General features: G+C 39.3%; 1 protein-coding gene across 9 annotated transcripts in view; it reads left to right on the forward strand.

Moving 5' to 3' along the window:
- The first annotated feature begins 282 nt into the window (after positions 1-282).
- The window catches only part of ACAP2 (ArfGAP with coiled-coil, ankyrin repeat and PH domains 2), a 139,010-nt gene continuing 123,530 nt past the window's right edge, over positions 283-15,762 (forward strand). For 3 of the 9 annotated variants that reach the window (XM_011227730.3, XM_011227727.3, XM_034660755.1), the window contains exon 1: positions 286-598. In XM_011227730.3, coding sequence (XP_011226032.1) covers positions 546-598 — 53 coding nt within the window. In that variant the 5' untranslated portion in view covers positions 286-545. Of the gene's footprint in view, positions 599-15,762 lie in introns of all 9 variants that reach the window. The other 6 variants (XM_034660734.1, XM_034660737.1, XM_034660760.1 and 3 more) reach the window with 5 other exon arrangements.

Consider the following 15,762-nt stretch of genomic DNA (forward strand, 5'->3'; position numbering starts at 1 on the left):
CCGGAGAAGAGGCGGGGACTCCGAGGGAAGCGCGGCGCGCAGCCGCGTGACTTCCTTCCCAAGGAGCCTCAGCTGCTGGCCTCCCAGCAACCGGTGCGTCCCGCCTAACGACTCCTGCGCATCCCGGTTGGCCCTCAGGGACGCTTGTGGCAAGGAGGCACCCACGGTCGCGCTGTTCATTGGCTCGAGCCACCGTCGCTCAGGTGCGTTGCCGGAGCGCCCGCAGGCGGTGCTTCCGGAAGCCCCTCCCATTAGCCGCCGGGTTCGTGGCTGGCTGGCGGAGGCTGTCACTCCCGGGCGGTTTCCCTGTGGCCGACGCTCGGCTGGGGGCGGGAGGAAGAGGGGCCGGCCTGGGGCCTGACGAGCCGCCGCTGCCGCCGCCGTCTTCGCGGCTGCTATGACCAGCGGGCGAGCCGCCCTCCGCAGCTCCGCGCAGCGCTAGTCGCGGCCGTGCGCCCGCCGTAGCTGTCCGGGTCCCCAGCGCAGCCGCTCCCGCGGCTCTCTCGGCTCTTCCAGCGCCGCCTTCGAGGCGAGTCGGAGGCAGGATGAAGATGACGGTGGATTTCGAAGAGTGTCTGAAGGACTCGCCCCGCTTCAGGTAACCCGCGAGGCCGCCGGGCTGCGGTCACCCCGGAGCTGCCTCCCCGGGGGTGGGGGCGTGAAAGCCGGCCCGCTGAGCGCGCCGAGGGCCCCGCAGTCTGCGTCTTCCGCCGAGGCCAGCAGCCGTTGTCGCAGCTACGGACCCGGCGAGGGCACTGCAGCCCCGACCGACCCTTGCCGACGGCTGAGGCTTAGCCAGGAGGGGGACGTCGCCTCCTCCTGTCGCTTCCTCGCCCTCTGCCCCGGGAGGAGCTCCCCGGAGGCCGGGAGCGCCCGTCCGCTTCGAGGAGCCAGGGTGCAGCCGCGTCCCCGGAGAGTCGTGCCCTTTGCGGGCGCGCGCTCTCGTCCCCTTCCTCTTGCTGCTCCTTTCCCCTTCCTTCCGCTCCTTCTTCGTTTCCACTCCCACCCCACCCTCTCTTGCAGGGCACCTTCTTGCAGTTCACTTAGTTCCTCTTTGCGCTTTTCCGCTCCCCTTACCCCGGGGAGGAAGGAGTGGGGCGACCTGGGACTGCTGCTGCCTGTGTGTTCCCTGCCAGGGGGGCGTTCAGAGAGGCGCTTGGCCGTTGCTTTGCCCCCGGAGTCGAGGGTGGGAGTGCTTTGACCAACCGCATTCTAGAGACACTGGTCGGAGACGCTCTGCTTTTCTTTGCACTTGAGCTCTCCCCGCTGTCGAGAGGCAGTGGAGGGGTAAGGACTAGGAGAAACAGTGCATTTCTGTTTTGAGAACGGAAGTAGGAGGGCCTTGAAGATTGCATGTATGTTCCTCTTCCAGCAGCGTGGGCCCGGGAGGGCCCCGGATCACAGTCGGATGCTCCCAGTGGATCTGTCACATAAACTGACGTGGTGGCACTCGGATCCCTCCCATGTGGGAGGCGGCAGTCCTGAGGGTGTCCAGAGTACTTGCTCTTTACGTTTCGGGCATCTTAGGAAACTCCTGAATTGTTTTTGGAGAATAGTTCTGATAGGTTGTATTTTACGGTGCATGCATAGGGCTGTCCTTAGGCCTTAAAAAAAAATAAGGCCTTACGACTTGTGTTAGATAATGACATTTCTTGAAAGCTTTCCCTGAGCATTGCTGTGTATTTGCCTGCTGATCTCCAGGCCAAGCCTGAGTTGTAAATTCTTGCATCCTTCTCCTGGGAACTAACTGTTTTCGTTCTTATCACTGATTTCCCATTCTCTTTTCACTGAAAAGCAAAGCAAAGAATTGTAAAACTGAGGAACTTCTACTTCTAAGAGAAAATTTAAGAACTTTTTTTTGAAGAAGGTGTTAATTTTATTTGCAGCTTAAGGTTATTCGTTGTAAAAAGCTGCATCTGGTTTGATTGCTACTGTTGGTATTAGTTTTTGAAAGTTTTATGTTCCTTGTGAATTAAAAGGACCCAGAGGGGACACACATGGATTGCCTAGGACAGCTTTGCAGGGCAGAGTCCAGACTGTGTGGCAGATGAAGTAATTTTTAAAGTGCATCTCAGAAAATTCTGCTTTTTGTGAATATTTATATGACTTGGGTGGTTTTTTTTTTTTTCAATGAAGTAACAGCATTTTCCGTCTAGAGAATGTGGCTTTATACTCAATTTGTTTCACGTTTTAAGTTTGATTTTTTTTAAAAAACAAGTTGAGAGAAGTGATGTGGAAATACTTGGTCACTGGTGGTATTCACGAACCATGTGATGTCTTTGTTTTTGAAATAAAGGAATCATTGAATATAAAATAAGAGGGAAAGATACTGATTAAGTTGTATGGAATATTATAGTGAACTTTGTTAAACTTGAATATAATATGTATTCTGTTTTAATTCAATATTAGAGATTTTTCAAAGAGTTGCTTCCAGTATTCCCATTATTATTGGCTGCTAATTGGGTAGAGAAATCAAAATTCAAAGAACTCCAATATCTGGTATACATTTTTGGAACTAGATTAGATTTGCAATAGAGGGAAGTTGTCAAGAAATAAAGGTCTCATCACTCACATTCCTAATTTTTGCAGTCTTTTTATAACCCCATTACTATGTAAGTTTGTATAGCATTTGAAAAGAATATTTTAGAATTCTTTTATCCATATGCTTTATGTATAAGAGAAACTTGACTTTTAAGAGTATCTGCATGTTGTGAGTGATATATTGAAACTTTCATATTAGAGTAGAAAATTTGTGAGGGGTGGGCTTGTTAATTGTTTTGGTTTTGCGTTTTTTAAAATCTTTTTTAAAAAGATTTTATCTATTTGAGAGAGAGAAAATGAGTCCGAGGAGGGGCAGAGGGAGAGGGAGAAACAGGCTCCCTGCTGAGCAGGGACCCCCCCCCCCCCCATGGCGTTGGATCCCAGGACCCTGAGATCATCACCTGAGCCTAAGGCAGACACTTAACTGAGCCACGCAGGTGCCCTGTTTTTGCTTTTTGATAGCAAGGCAGCTTCAGTATTTATTCCTTGTAGTGTTCTGATCTGTTGTGCTGTTTTAAAACTAATTCTTTCTTTTATTTTCCTTTATAAATGAATTTTATGGGGGCGCCTGGGTGGCTCAGACGTTAGGCCTCTGCCTTCGGCTCAGGGCGTGATCCCAGGGTCCTGGGATCGAGCCCCACATCGGGCTCCCTGCTCCACTGGGAAGCCTGCTTCTTCCTCTCCCACTCCCCCCTGCTTGTGTTCCCTCTCTCGCTGGCTGTCTCTCTCTCTGTCAAATAAATAAATAAAATCTTTAAAAATAAAAAATAAAAAAATGAATCTTATGGCATTTAAGTCTCGCATGGGGACATGACTGCCTTGGGTGCTATAGAATTGAGGCAGAAGGCAGATCTTGCTGAAGAAAAAATTCACCAGTGTTCAAGTTCTAAACATTAATTTTCCTGCTAAGTTGATAAAGAAAATAGGAGGGGGATTGGTTGAAATAGAGAGAAAAGGATGTTGCTATTGCAACATTGCCTTTAATAATTTGAATAAAGCCGATGGTTACTTTTACATTCCAATGAACACTTTTTTGTTTTGTTTTTAGATTGATTGGAAGACACATTTCATTGTGTAATTTTGTGTAACTAAAAGTTCCCTTTTTGGTTTTTTAAAAACCATCCTAAAGGTCAAAATCTTGTTCATCTAAAAATCTACAAGAAAGTACATGATTCTAAGCATTCTTTTTTTAAGTGGGAATTTTCTATTTTGATCAACATTTGTTTGAAGAAGTTTGAATTTGTACTCTAAGTTGTGTATGTAGTTGCTCTTTAGAATTTTATAAAAAAAAATTTTTTTTTTTGAGATTTTATTTATTCATTCGACAGAGACAGCCAGTGAGAGAGGGAACACAAGCAGGGGGAGTGGGAGAGGAAGAAGCAGGCTCCCAGCAGAAGAGCCTGACGTGGGGCTCGATCCCAGAACGCCAGGATCATGCCCTGAGCGGAAGGCAGACGCTTAACAACTGAGCCACCCAGGCGCCCCTAGAATTTTATAAAATTTTAAAAAAATTGTGCTTTTCCTTTATTTAATCATACTATGGTTCATGCAGGAAGTAAATATTTTGTTTGAAACAAAAAGTTGAATTAATTTGCACTTTTTGAATTGTGAAACATTTTTGCTATAAGTAATGTTCAAATATAAAAATATTGGCTTTAACAAGTCTTCAAAACGTTAGTCGTTACCTGATAGACATTCATGTTTTATCCTTAACAGTGTTTACTGTGTACCATTCTGAAGGTTTTTCATTTGTAGATTCTGTTTCAGATAGGATCATTGTTGGGAGCGCCTGGGTGGCACAGCCTTCTACTCAGGCTGTGATCCCAGGGTTCTAGGATCGAGCCCCGCATCGGGCTCCCTGTGGAGCCCACTTCTCCCTCTCCCACTCCCCCTGCTTGTGTTCCCTCTCTCACTGGCTGTCTCTCCCTCTGTCAAATAAATAAACAAAATCTTAAAAAAGATGTAGCTATCTATATCTATATTAGTTATGTTTTGCTCTTAAACTGGTGCCAGTCCTCGCTGCATTGCCACTTTACCTTCCATCTTTACATGGCAAACATAGTGGGTGAGGGATGTGGGGAAATGTGTTTTCATTTATTATAAAGTAGTTTTTATAATTATGAAAGTATTATGTTAGTATAATTATATATTAGTTTAATCACGAACCAACATATAGGAATTATAGTTTTATCATGAACCAAAATACAGAAATCCTGCTATCCCTGATTACAGCTTATAATTCCTCATTCAATGTCATAATGTAATACCAACTTAAGTTGAAATAAGAACAAGCTTCTGTAATGTGGCAGACAGATTTCATACTAGATGCTTTTATAGCTATTCTCATTTAACATTAAAATATATTGTGAGGTAGGAATTATCTTTATTTTAAAATAAAAAAAAATCCCAAACCTGATATTTTGAGAAGTTAAATTCACTTAAAAAAAAAAGGTTTTATTTATTTATTAGAGAGAGAGAGTGAGTGAGGGAGAGCACAAGTAGGGGGTGAGGGGTGCGGTAAGGGAGGGAGGAAGAGGCAGAGGGAGAAGCCGACTCTCTGCTGAGCAGGGAGCTGGATCATGACCTGAGCCAAAGGCAGACGCTTAACTCACTGAGCCACCCAGGTGCCCCTAAATTTCACTTTTTTAATGGTGGACTTTAAAATGGTGGACCTGGAAATGAATTCTCTTTTTATTTTTTATTTTTTTATTAATTTATTTTTTTTTAAAGATTATTTATTTATTTATTTGACAGAGATAGAGACAGCCAGCGAGAGAGGGAACACAAGCAGGGGGAGTGGGAGAGGAAGAAGCAGGCTCATAGCAGAGGAGCCTGATGTGGGGCTCGATCCCATAACGGCGGGATCACGCCCTGAGCCGAAGGCAGACGCTTAACCGCTGTGCCACCCAGACGCCCCGAATTCTCTTTTTAATGCTATCTGTCAAGCCACAGGCTTTGGTTGGAGTAATTAAATTTGCATTACATCTGTTTATGGTGTTTTTTATCATACAGAAATTTAAAAACGGGTTTTTGTGTATCACCTAGAAGAGTCTCCCCTATCCCATTATTACTTATAGGATATTTTTCTATCATTTCATAGTAATTTTTAGTTTCATGTAGTGCGACTGGATTTTAGTTTTGAGAATCTAATTTTGTTTTCTTCCTAATGGAAGTCACTTCTCCTAACGCCTTTTGTTGAATAATTCATCTTCTCTCCATTGATTTAATATTACATACATGTATACATATGTGGATATTTTTCTGGATTCTTTTCTTTTTCACTAATGTATTTGTCTGTCAAATACCATTAATATTTTAGTTGCAGTGCTTTTCAGTCTGTCTTGATATTCGGAGGGACAAGTTTCCCCCCTTTTTTTTTCCTTCACAAATTTAATGGCTATTCTTGAATATTTTGTCTTTGCAGTACTTTCTTCAATTTCAGAAAAGGGTATGCCATTTTAATGTATTTTGCCCTTATTTCTTTAAAATTTTTCTTATATAAAATTTCAGTGATGATCCAACTATATACTGTTTACAAGAAACATGTATTACTTTTGTTTTTTTAAATGACCATTTATTTTTATTTATTTTTAAGTAATCTCCACACCCAGTGTGGGGCTTGAACTCATGCAGGAAACATAACTTTAGATTCAAAGACACAAATAGATTGCAAGTAATAGGATAAAAAAGATAAGTCATGTAAACAGTACCCAAAAGAGAGCTGGAATGACTATACTAATATCAGCTGAAATAGACCTTAAGACAAAAATTACTAGAGATAAAGGACATTTTATAATGATAAATAGGTCAGTCCATCAGGAAGACACAGCACCTACAAACATGCACTTAGGAGAGCCCCAAAATACATAAGGCAAAACTGACAGAATTGAAAGAAGAAATAGACAGTTCAGTAATAAGAATTGAAGGTATAAATACTTTCAATAATGGGTAGAATAACTAGGCAGAAGGTCAACAAGGAAATAGATGTGAACAACACTATAAACCAACAAGATAGGGCACCTGGGTGGCTCAGTTGGTTAAGTGTCTGCCTTTGGCTCAGGTCATGATCCCAGGGTCCTGAGATCGAGCCCCATGTTGGGCTCCCTGCTCTGTGGGGAGCCTGCTTCTCCTTCTCCCTCTGCCCGCTGCTCCCTCAGCTTGTGCTCTCTTTCTCTCTCTCAAAAAACAAAACAAACAAAACAAACCCAACAAGATAATGGATACATAATAAATAATAAGTAATAGGTATAATCACAATAGATATAATCTATAGAACACATTACACAACAAAAGTGAATTCACATTCTTCTCAAGTGCATGTGAAACATTTTCCAGCATAGACTGTATGTTAGGCTATTAAACAAGCTTTAACAAATTTGAAAGTTTTGAAACCATGCAAAATATGTTCTTTGACCACCATGAAATGAAATTAGAAATGAATAATAGAAGAAAAATCCAAAAAATGCATGAATATGTGGAAATTAAGTAACACACTCAGAAATAACCAGTGGATCCAAGAAGAAATCATAAGGGAAATTAGGAAATACTTTCAGACTAATGAAAACAAAATCACATACCAAAACTTATGGGATGCAGCTAAGGCAGTGCCTAGAGGGACGTTTATAGCTGCAAATACCTGTGTTAAAATCATCTCAAATCATGATCAAACCATCAATCTCAAGAAACTAGAAAAAAGAACTAGCAAACTGATTGCAAAGCAGGAAGAGGGAGGAAATAAAAAAAGACTAGAGCAGAAATTAAAAAAAAAAGAGAGAGAGAATGGAACAGTAGAAAAAATTATGAAACCGGAAGTTAGTTTTTCAAAAAGATCAATAAAATTGACAAATCTTTAGCTAGACTGACCAAGAAAAAAAGAAGACTCAAATTACTAGTTTCAGGAATGAAAGGGAGGACATTGCTATTGTCCTACAGAAATACAAAGGATTATAAGAGAATACTGTGAATAATTCTATGACAGTAAGCTGGATGAAATGGATATATTCCTAGAAAAATGCAACCTATTGAAACGAACTTAAGAAGAAATAGAAAATCTGAATGGATCTTAAAAAAAAAAAGACAAAATCAGAATGAAACAAACCGTAAGAGACCCTTAATCATAGGAAACAAACAGGGTTGCTGGAGNTGCTGGAGGTGGGGGAGGTGGGGGGGAGGGGGTAACTGGGTGATGGACATTGAGGAGGGAATGTGATGTAATGAGCACTTGCTATTATATGAAGCTGATGAATCACTGAACTCTGAAACTAATAATACACTATATGTTAATTGAATTTAAATTAAAAAGAGGGGGAAAAAAATGTCACGGGGCCAGCCTCACATTGGCTGTCCGAATGAAAGATGTGATCTCTTCCAGGCACCAGTTTGCTACTTTAACTGCAGTCAGCCATAGGTGACAAAAGTAAAAGGACAAATTGACACAAACCTAGTCATGCTACAGGGGGAGAAAATGTGTGCTGGTGATAGTGGGTCATCTGCATACATAATGTTTCTATAGAGCAGTCAAAATGCCATCATCACTGTTTGGGGATTAAGAGGTATATTGAGTAACAAAATGGGTTTCACACACTGATGAGGAATATGAATTCTGCTTAAAGAAGAAAATACCAGTTTCCACAATTATAATCCATTATTCTTTTAAAAAATTTTTTAAAAAGATTTTATTTATTTTTTGACAAAGAGACAGCCAGAGAGGGAACACAAGCAGGAGGAGGAGGAGAGGAAGCAGAGAGCTCGATGTGGGGCTCCATCCCAGCATGACCTGAGCCAAAGGAGATGTTTCATGACTGAGCCACCCAGGCGCCCCATCCATTATTCTTGATAGCCTTTTCTCTGGTTAGACGGGAGTGTCTCTGTTGTGGTAATTCATCATGAAATCCGTAGTCTCTTTGTATTTTGAACAATTTAGGAAAAATAATAAAAGATTGGATTAAATAGCAGTAAAGACCTTCTTAGTCTCAAAAAAATACAACCTCATATAAAAGTGGATACTTGGCTAATTTGGAAAAAAAAAAAAAAGATTGACTTAATTATCAAAAAGCTTCCCCTAGGGGGCGCCTGGGTGGCTCATTCCGTTCAGCATCTGACTCTTGGTCTTGGCCCAGGTCTTGATCGGCAGGTTGTGGGTTCAGGTCTCACATTAGATTCACACTGGGTGTGGAGCCTACTTTAAAAAAAAAAAAAAGTTTCCCCAAAGGAAAAACCCAGGGCAAGATGGCTTTACCAATGAATTCTTCCAAATGTTTAAAGGTGAATAACAACAATCCTTTCCAAATTTTCCCATGAAATAGAAGAGGAGGTATCACTGAGTCATTCTGTGAGGCTAGTATTACCCTGCTACCAAAGCCAAAGATTTCACAAGAAAACAAAGGACCGATATCCCTTATAAATATATGAAAATCCTTAACAAAATATTAGCAAACCAATGTAGCAACATATAAAAAGGATTGTACATCATGACCAAGTGGGATTTATCTAGGAATGCAAAAAGTCAATGAATGTAGAATAAAGGACAAAAACTATATAATCATCTTAATAGACACAGAAAAAGCATTTGGCAATCCACCACACTTTCATGGTGAAAATAATAAAGCAGGAATATGGTACTTTCTTAATGTGGTAAAGGACATCTATGAAACATTCTTAGCTAGCATCATACTTAAGGGTGAAATACTAAAAGTTTTCCCCTATGACCATGAAAAGAAGTCCACTCTCTCCACTTCTATTCCACAATACAGTTATAGCCATAGTTTTTGACAGGAAAGAAAAATAAAAGGCATCCACATAAACAAACTAGTAGTACAACTATCTCTACTTTTAGATTATATATCTTGTATATAGAAAATCTTAAGGAATCCACCAAAATCAGTGGAACTAGTAAGTTCAGCAAGCCAGCAGGATGTAAGGTCAGTGTACAAAAATCATTTGTATTTCTTTGTACTAGCGAAGAAAATCATTGCATTGAACAGTAGCATTAAAAAAGAATAAAATACATAGGCATAAATTTAGCCAAAGAAGTGCAAGACTGTACACTGGAAACTATATAACATCACTGAAAGAAATTAAAGACCTAAATTAATGGAAAGATATTCCATGTTCATGGATCAGAAGCCTTAATATTGTTAAGATTACAATAGTCCCCAAATTCTATTCTATTCTATAGACTAAAGGCAAGCCCCATCAAAATTTCTAGCTAATATCTTTGAAGACTGGCAAGCTGATCCTAAAATTCATAAGAAAATACAAGTGACCCAGAATAGCCAAAACAATCTGGAAAAAGAACAAATTTGGAGGGTTCACTTCCCAGTTTAAAAACACTACAAAGCTATGTAATCAAGACAGTGTGGTATTGGCATTAAAGCAGGATGTATAGATCAGTGGAATAGAGAATCCAGAAACCCTTACATTTATGAAAAACCAGGTTTTGATAGGGGTTGCAGTACAAATAATGGAGAAAGAATATCCTTTTTAACAAATGGTGCTGAAACAACCGGACATTCCAATGTGAAAGAATGAAGTTAGACTCCTGTATCGCATCCTATATGAAGTTTAGGTCAAAATGGATCATACACCTAAATGTAAGAGTGAAAACTATACAGTTCTTAGAAGAAAACATAGGAGTAAATCTTTGTACCCAAAAGATTTATTCGAATTACCTTGTATCCAAAAGATTTGCCTTGAATTAGGCAATGATTTTTTAGATATGATGCCTGAAGTACAAGCAACTAAAGAAAAAATTGGTAAATTGGATTTCATCAAAATTAAAACTTCTGTGCTTCAAAGGAATCAAGAATGTGAAAAGACAACTTACAGAATGGTAGGAAATATTTGCAAATTATGTAAGGGATTTGTATCCAAAGAATATAAAGAACTCTACAACTCAACAATAAAAGAGCAAATAACCGAGTTTAAAAACGTGCAAGAGATTTGAGTAAACATTTCTCTAGAAAAGATATACAAATGGTCAATAAGCACATGAAAGCTGCTCAAGATCATTGGTCAGCATATATTCAGTAACCATCTTGGAATTCTGTGTTCTGAATCTTCTGGCTTCAAATTGGCTTTATCAGTGCACTTTGAAGACTTAGGTTTTGGCTTTTTCTGGTCTAAGTGAGTTCCTGTTCTTTTACCTGTCTTTTGGTTACCAGAATTGTGTTGCTACTGTTGCTGCTTCCTTCCTTGTCTTTGTGGTTTAGTGCTTAAAAAATTTTTTTTTTAAATTTTAATTGGATTTTTGGAGAAAATGGAGGTAAAGGGGTATAGCTAATCTGCAGTGTTTAACTGGAGGTTTCTGGTGCTGTTGATAGGTAAAGCATAATTAATACTGGAGAACATTCTTTTGGGGTAGTGAATATGGAGCAAGTATACAACCTCTGAAGGCAGATGACCTGTTTGACTTCTGTCTTTTTCATTTATTGGTAGTGAAACCTTTGGGCAGATTTCTGAATTTTTCCCAGGCTCAGTGAATGAGAACAATACTACCTTTCACAGAAATAGATAGGGAGCAGCCCACTTAATAATGCTAATTGCCTTTCCTCTTGTGTCCTTGAAAAGAAGTTTGGATGATTTAGTTAAAGATGCTGGCTTTCTCATGTGGAAGTAAACTAATAGAATGCATGAAGGATTAGGCATGTTACTTGTATATATGAAAATTGTCTATGTTGTGGATAAAGAAAGAATATGAACAGATGGGCAAACTTCACTTAACTTCGTAGAAGGAGAGCAGTAAAGGTCCTAAAAGAGAGCCAATTATAGATTTTGTTTAGAGTATTTAAGAAGATAGAGTGAGCAGAAGACGAGGAAAAAAAAACAGAGGACACAGTGCCTTAAAGATTTATATCTGAAATGATGTCAGAGCAAAGGGTAAGTAAACTGAGAGGTCATGGAAGAAAACTTGGGTGAGGAAATATATATGTTTATTTGAGATTACATGAAGTCTCTTTCCTTTGAATTGTATCTTTAGAAGGATCTGGAAGTTAGATGAGAAGAAATGTGAGTTAAATGCATGTATCATTATTCCTATTACAGAGATGAAGAAATTCTCATAGAAAGAGTTGACTTGATTGTGATCTTGTAGTAATCTGTATCTTAAGTAAGTCAGGGGGCACCTGGCTCGCTAAGTCAGTGGAGCTTGTGACTCTTGATCTCAGGGTTGTAAATTCGAGCCCCACGTTGGGTGTAGAGATTACTTAAAAAAATTTTAAATAAGTTAGGATTCTGTAATGAAATGTAGTCAGTTTTCCCTTTACAATTTTTATATTTTCTGTGATGCCCCAGACACACTCAAATTTAAATGTTAAAATTTTCACTGCTAAAAAAATACAGTGCAGTATTGAAGTGTAAATCATGGTAAAACAGTTTAATCCAAGGCAAGCAGTGGAGAGGGTCACTGCGATGATTAATATAAAGGATTTAACTTTGTATGTATTTTAGAGTCACTTTTAGACAAGATGTGTGCAAAGTTTGTATATTTTTTAAATTGACTTACGCAAAATTACAATTGATGGAACTAACCATTTTTTGGGGGGGACTAACCATTTTAATTTTTGTAGTTCTAGCCAGAAATACATTCATTTTTGGGATGCCTGGGTAGCTCAGTCTGTTGAGTGTCTGTCTTTGGCTCAGGTCATGATCCCAGGGTCCTGGAATTGAGTCCCGTGTCAGGCTCTTTGCTCACTGGGGAGCCTGCTTCTCTGCCTGCTGCTCCCCCTGTGCTTGTGCTCTTTCTCTCTGACTTAAACAAATAAAATCTTTTAAAAAAAACTTAAAAAAATGTTCATTTTTAAATAAAACTTTTCCTGTTGATCTTTTTTAAAAAATGATTTTTAACTTGTGCGGTTTTCTGCTCATTGAGAAGCTTTATAGTAAGTTAAAAACCATCCCTTTGGATTTTTTTCCCCTTTGGATTTTTTTTTTTTAAAGATTTTATTTTTTATTATTTATTTGACAGAGATAGAGACAGTCAGCGAGAGAGGGAACACAAGCAGGGGGAGTGGGAGAGGAAGAGGCAGGCTCATAGCAGAGGAGCCTGATGTGGGGCTCGATCTCAGAACGCCGGAATCACGCCCTGAGCCGAAGGCAGACGCTTAACCACTGTGCCACCCAGGTGCCCCTCCTTTGGATTTTTTAAGTCAATGTATTATTACACTAATATAATAATAGACCAGGTTTTATTGGTTATTGTCAGGTAATTGCTTTGTACGGATAAAAACAAGATACTTCCTAGCACACTTATCGTTTAATTTGAAGATACCTTTGTTATTTCTTTTAGGGTTTGTATGTTGGCTAAGAGCCATCTCAGTTTTTGTCTGAAAATACCTTTGTTTTTCTTGATGTTGGAAGGCTATTTTCCCAAAGCATTGAATAGTAGGTTGGTTTTTTCCTTTTCTTAAAGCACAATGTCATTTCATTGTCTTTTGCTTGTTTTTTATGTCTTTATCATTTGTTGTAAGTTTTATTAGTCTTATTGTTGCTCTTTTGAGGATAATGTATCTATTTTCTCTGCTTTTTTTTTTTTTTTTTTTTTTTTTTTTTTTTTTTTTTTTTTAAATTGGAGAGGCTGTGGGGGGTGAAGGTTAGGGGCAGAAGGAAAGGGAGAAAGAGATTCTCAAGCATGCTCCACACCCAGCGCAGAGCCCAGTGTGAGGCTTGATCTCATGACCCTGAGATCATGACCTGAGCTGAAATCAAGAGTCAGATGGTTAACCAACTGAGACACCCAGGCACACCTCCTCTGCTTTCTTAAAGTTTTTTTCTTTGGACTGGTTTTTAGCAGTTTTACTATTATATGTGTAGGTGTGGTTTCTGTTTTATTCATCCTGCTTGGGGCTTGTAGAGTTTCTTCAATATATGGGGTTTGCAGGGAATGTCTTTCATCAGTTTGTAAAATTCCTGGCTGTTATCTCTTTGAATATCGCCTGCCTCTGCATCACTTTTTTCTCTCCTTCTGGCTCTCAGTTACACATATGTTAGAGTCTTTTGTTGTGTCCTACATGTCTCTCATTCTTTTCTGAAGTGATAAGCTTCACAGAGAAGTGGAATATTATCTATTGATCTATATTCCTGTTTATTAAGCTCATCTTCTACTGTGTATAATCTCCTGTGAAACCTATCCGTGGAGTTTTCAACTGTGTCTTTCACTTTTGAAAAAAAAAAAATTTTTTTTATATAGATTCTTCTTTGATGAAAATTGCCACCGTTGTATTTGTTTTTTGCATATTTTAGTCTCTAGTTTCATGAACGTATTATTTCCACTTTTAAGTCCCTATTTAATGAAACCATTATTTAGATCATCTTTGTGTCTCTTTCTATTTGTCTTTTATTCATTCATTTTTCCTTCTCCTTCTCCTTCTTTTCTTCACTTCTTCTAGTGGGCCAGCATTTTTTATTTAATACTTAACACTGTATATGAAAAATTATAGATGCTGTGGGTGATGTTATCTTTCTCTCAGGAGGATTCACTCTTTGTTAGGTAGATAGAGTTGAAGATGATCATCTTAGTTCAGTCATGGAATAAGCTTTATTGGCTTCCTATTGCTGCTATAACAAATTATCCCAATCTTAGTGGCCGAAAACAACACAAATTCATTATCATATAGTTTGTTTCAACACAGGTCTCACTTGGCTGAAATCAAGATGTTGGTAGGACTGCATTCCTTTCTAGAAGGTCTAGAAGAGAATTTTTTTTTTTCACCTTTTCAAGAGGCTGTCCACATTATTTGGCTCATGACACCCTTCTGTCTTCAGAGCCAGCAATTATTGGGGCACTCTCTGTTCTGCCTCCCTCTTTCACTTATAAAGACCCTTGTGGTAATGTTGGCCTACTTGAGTATTTCCAGCATAATCTCCCCATCCCAAGTTAGATGATTGACAACCCAAATTCTATGTGCTTCCTGAATTCACCTTTATAGTGTAACCTAACATATTTATGGTTCAGGGGATTAGGATACTAACATCCTTAAGGGACCATTATTCCATCTCCCACAGTTCCTTCCTCTGGCTCCCAAAGATTCACTTCTGTCCTAAATGCAAAATATATTCACCCCATCCCAGCATCCCCAAAAGTCTCAACCCATGTTACAATTTATATCACCTTCTTATAATCATACTGCAAATTTTTGGTAGTTTGCTGTTTTTTTTATTTAATGGTATGTTGTAAATTTTCTATATTGTTAGGAAGATTTTATGATTTAAAAAAATGGTTGTATCATGTTTCATCAAGATGTTACAGCATAACACTTACTGCTTATACCTGTTTTGGATGTGTTGATTCCCTACTTTTCTGGATTATAGATAATATGATAGTTAATAACCTCATGTTCCTTACTTTCTTGAAGAGTGTAGGCAAATTATCTTATAGAATATCCCACATTCTGAGTTTGTCTAATTGTTTACTCTGGGTAGATTCTGTTTAAACAGTTTTGGCAAGAATACTCACAGGTGGTGGGTGATGTGTATTATTTTCATTAGGAGGCCAGTGATGTTTGGTTGTGTTCTTGTTGGCATTGCTAATTTGGGTCACTGGTGCCAGAGGTGGGGGACCAGAGGGAGCAGGAGGATTGTAGATCAAAGGGCTTGAGGTGGGAAAGAGCTTGATCTTCAAGAATCAAAAAGACCAGTGTGGGTTGGAGCAAAGGGAGCAGGGGGAGTAATGGTAGGAGATAAGTTCAGAGAGATAGCAAGTACCAGGTCAAGTTAGGCCTTGTAAGTCATCCATAGAAAGAAGTTTGGATTTTATGATTAGTGCAATAGGAAGTTAATAGAAAGCTTTTAGCAGTGGTGAGCAATTATAAGGCTTACAATTTAAAAATATTTTGACTACTATTTGGAAAATTAGTCGTAGAGGGGCAAAAGTGAGTTTAGAGAGACCAGGTAAAGAAGCCATTGCAGGAAACTAGTTATCAGGCTAGGCCAGGCAAGAGATGATTTGGGGCGCCTGGGTGGCACAGCGGTTGAGCGTCTGCCTTCGGCTCAGGGCGTGGNTGATTAGTGCAATAGGAAGTTAATAGAAAGCTTTTAGCAGTGGTGAGCAATTATAAGGCTTACAATTTAAAAATATTTTGACTACTATTTGGAAAATTAGTCGTAGAGGGGCAAAAGTGAGTTTAGAGAGACCAGGTAAAGAAGCCATTGCAGGAAACTAGTTATCAGGCTAGGCCAGGCAAAGAGATGATTTGGTAGAGAATGGATAATTTTTGTGGTAGAATC

Source organism: Ailuropoda melanoleuca, chromosome 1 (assembly GCF_002007445.2).
Source record: "Ailuropoda melanoleuca isolate Jingjing chromosome 1, ASM200744v2, whole genome shotgun sequence".
Taxonomy (NCBI): domain Eukaryota; kingdom Metazoa; phylum Chordata; class Mammalia; order Carnivora; family Ursidae; genus Ailuropoda; species Ailuropoda melanoleuca.